Genomic DNA, 2,500 nt, shown 5'->3' with positions numbered 1-2,500 from the left:
GCTTCACCTCAAAACTAACTGCATAGAGTTACCACAGGGGTCTTGAAAGATAGCAACATTGTCAGCAAAGTCAAAGTTGATGACACTGACATAGCCTAATATTGCTCCACATTGAGTTTTGATGATAGCTCTACCCATCATCCAGTCCATGCAAGTCTTGAAGTGTTGAGGACCTCCTAGTGTGATTCATGATGCACTTAATCAAACATTATCTTAAGGTCAATGTAGGCTGCGTGTTACCTATAAGTGAACTCAACGACATGCTATAATAGTGTTCATTTGTATATTCTGTTTGTTAAAATCTCATTATTTACTGATAACAGTAGAAGATATCTGGCAATTAATTTCTGAAAGGCAAAGAAAATAAACTTTGATTCTTTAACACTCTCTACACAATAAAAAAAAAAAAGGACAACATACTCTTGCTTGATCCAGCTTGGTCTCTGCCTCCTCTAATTCTTCTCGATACAAATCCATCTTTGTATTCTGACTGGGATTGGCCTGAGAATTGCGCCATCTTGTTTTTGCAGCATCTAAGTCCAGCCCAAACTAAAATAAAAGAGCCAATGCATTGACAGTTTACATAAAATATACTGAAAAAGAAATACTTAAACTAGGAAAATAAAATTCATTCTTCACTAAAAAATAATGCTAGGTAATGAAGGCAGTGCTCAATACTTTTTTTTTTTTTTTTATAAAAAGGGGGACATGTCTCATATTTTATTGAAGACTGAAAAGAGAAGACACTGAAAATAGATTTTAAAAATCAAGTTGAAAAAAGTATGCATACTTTAAAGGAAAAAAATTATCAATTCTTAAAAAGTTTATAATGTTCATACCTGCTTTAGTTGTTTCTTTTGTTTAGAAATGGAAGGGAAGTCTTCCTTGATTAATTGAAGAAGTGGCCCTAGAACTTGCTTTTCCACCTGGTCCTCAAACTCCACTACATCCAGACCCATAGCCTGCTGTACCTCTACTACACGTTCAACCACAATCCTGAAACGTGTGAAAACCTACATGAACACCCAAAAGAAGGAGCCTCCCTATCATCATCTGATATAAAGAAATAAAGCCTAAGTCCTATGGTGTGGTATTCATGAAAAAAATAAAATAAAAATGTCACATTTCACTGGAAATCGCTGTTCCTAATGAGAGCAGCACTGCACGAAAATAGCCACATCTGTTACCTGGTATGTTCTGAGATACTTGGAACTTGGAACTAATATCCAGAAATATTTATGAAAATGAATAACTGCAGGAAATTTCATGTCACCAAAATTTCACTGAAAGGGCACTTTTGCAATATTTTAAAAAGAAAATGAATATCCATAAAATTCACAGAAATTCCTAGTACTTGTTAGAGAGAATGAAATGTAAAGCACTAAATAACATTATCCCATAAAACTTTTCTTTAGAAGTTAAGGGATACAGTGAGACAGAATTTCCAAGAACTTGATAATTTAACCAAAACGGGCAATAAATATTGCTGTTCAAGATCTGAAAATATAAAAAAAAAAAGAAAAAAAAAGAAAAAAAAAAGAAAGAAAAAAAAAAGATGAAGAAAAAGAGGTAATGTATGATGACAAGGACAAAATGTCAAAGGCAGCTGCCATCCAACTTGAGGAAGATTATGAAAATTTATCTATTTCATAGCTTCTCCAAAAGTATACAACATATAATTATCTTAGTCACAATGGAATAGCTCTGTTTTCCATAAAACTGAAAATTTCCTTGGCTTTCCAGATATGACATGAAAAAAAATCACTCAATAGCAATATGGTTTTCAGACTGTGGAAAGGTGTAATAAGGTATATGGCTCTGCAACTCTTGGTCAAGAAAAAAAAAACTATTCAGAAATCTATATGCACGCCTACACCTCCCTTACAAATATTTTCTGATTTAAATGTTTCACTGGTACTTCTCATGCATGCTTATAAATACCACTGAACCCTGCTTCCTGATAAACTATTGATGGCACTATTCCCTCATAAGTCACTCAGTACTTTGCCTCATTCATATAGTCTATATAATCAAGAGCTTTCCTGAGCATAATTAATGCTTTCATCAACATGTTGGATGAAGACACATGTGTTTCACTCTTTTACTCCTAATCTTTACTCCTCTGTATCTTATGGACCTTAACCTAATATATCATAGACATCACCGACATCAAACTTTAAAATCATAACTTTTTAAAATGGAAATTTATCTACACTTTATCAAAAGATCACTGTATAACAACAACTTGCAATCTGCATTACTGCAGCTTAACACCACTGCTTAGAAAGGCATAAAAAGCAAGCATAGTCATTTTTATGTTTCACAACAATGAAAAAGTGATGCAAACATGCTTTACACAGTCAACTTGTAAACTTCAGAATCTGAGTAAACAAACCTCAGCAGGTCTTTGTGTTCATGGTTCTCAGCCGATGGTAAACAGTTGAGAGACTCCCTCAGTCCTTCAGCTACTTGATACTCTGGCACTTTCCTCTGAAATATT

General features: G+C 33.8%; 1 protein-coding gene across 2 annotated transcripts in view; it reads right to left on the bottom strand.

Annotated features, from left to right (window-relative positions):
* The window catches only part of LOC125035422 (SH3 domain-binding protein 1-like), a 30,304-nt gene that overhangs the window by 14,620 nt on the left and 13,184 nt on the right, over positions 1 to 2,500 (bottom strand). For both annotated transcript variants that reach the window (XM_047627803.1, XM_047627804.1), the window contains exons 3-5: positions 2,396 to 2,490; positions 840 to 996; positions 421 to 549 (exon numbers count right to left, since the gene is read on the bottom strand). In XM_047627803.1, coding sequence (XP_047483759.1) covers positions 421 to 549; positions 840 to 996; positions 2,396 to 2,490 — 381 coding nt within the window. The remainder of the gene's footprint in view (positions 1 to 420; positions 550 to 839; positions 997 to 2,395; positions 2,491 to 2,500) is intronic.

Source organism: Penaeus chinensis, chromosome 19, assembly GCF_019202785.1.
Source record: "Penaeus chinensis breed Huanghai No. 1 chromosome 19, ASM1920278v2, whole genome shotgun sequence".
NCBI lineage: Eukaryota > Metazoa > Arthropoda > Malacostraca > Decapoda > Penaeidae > Penaeus > Penaeus chinensis.
Note: the sequence above shows the minus strand (reverse complement) of the source record. Positions and strands in the feature narration are given on the sequence as shown.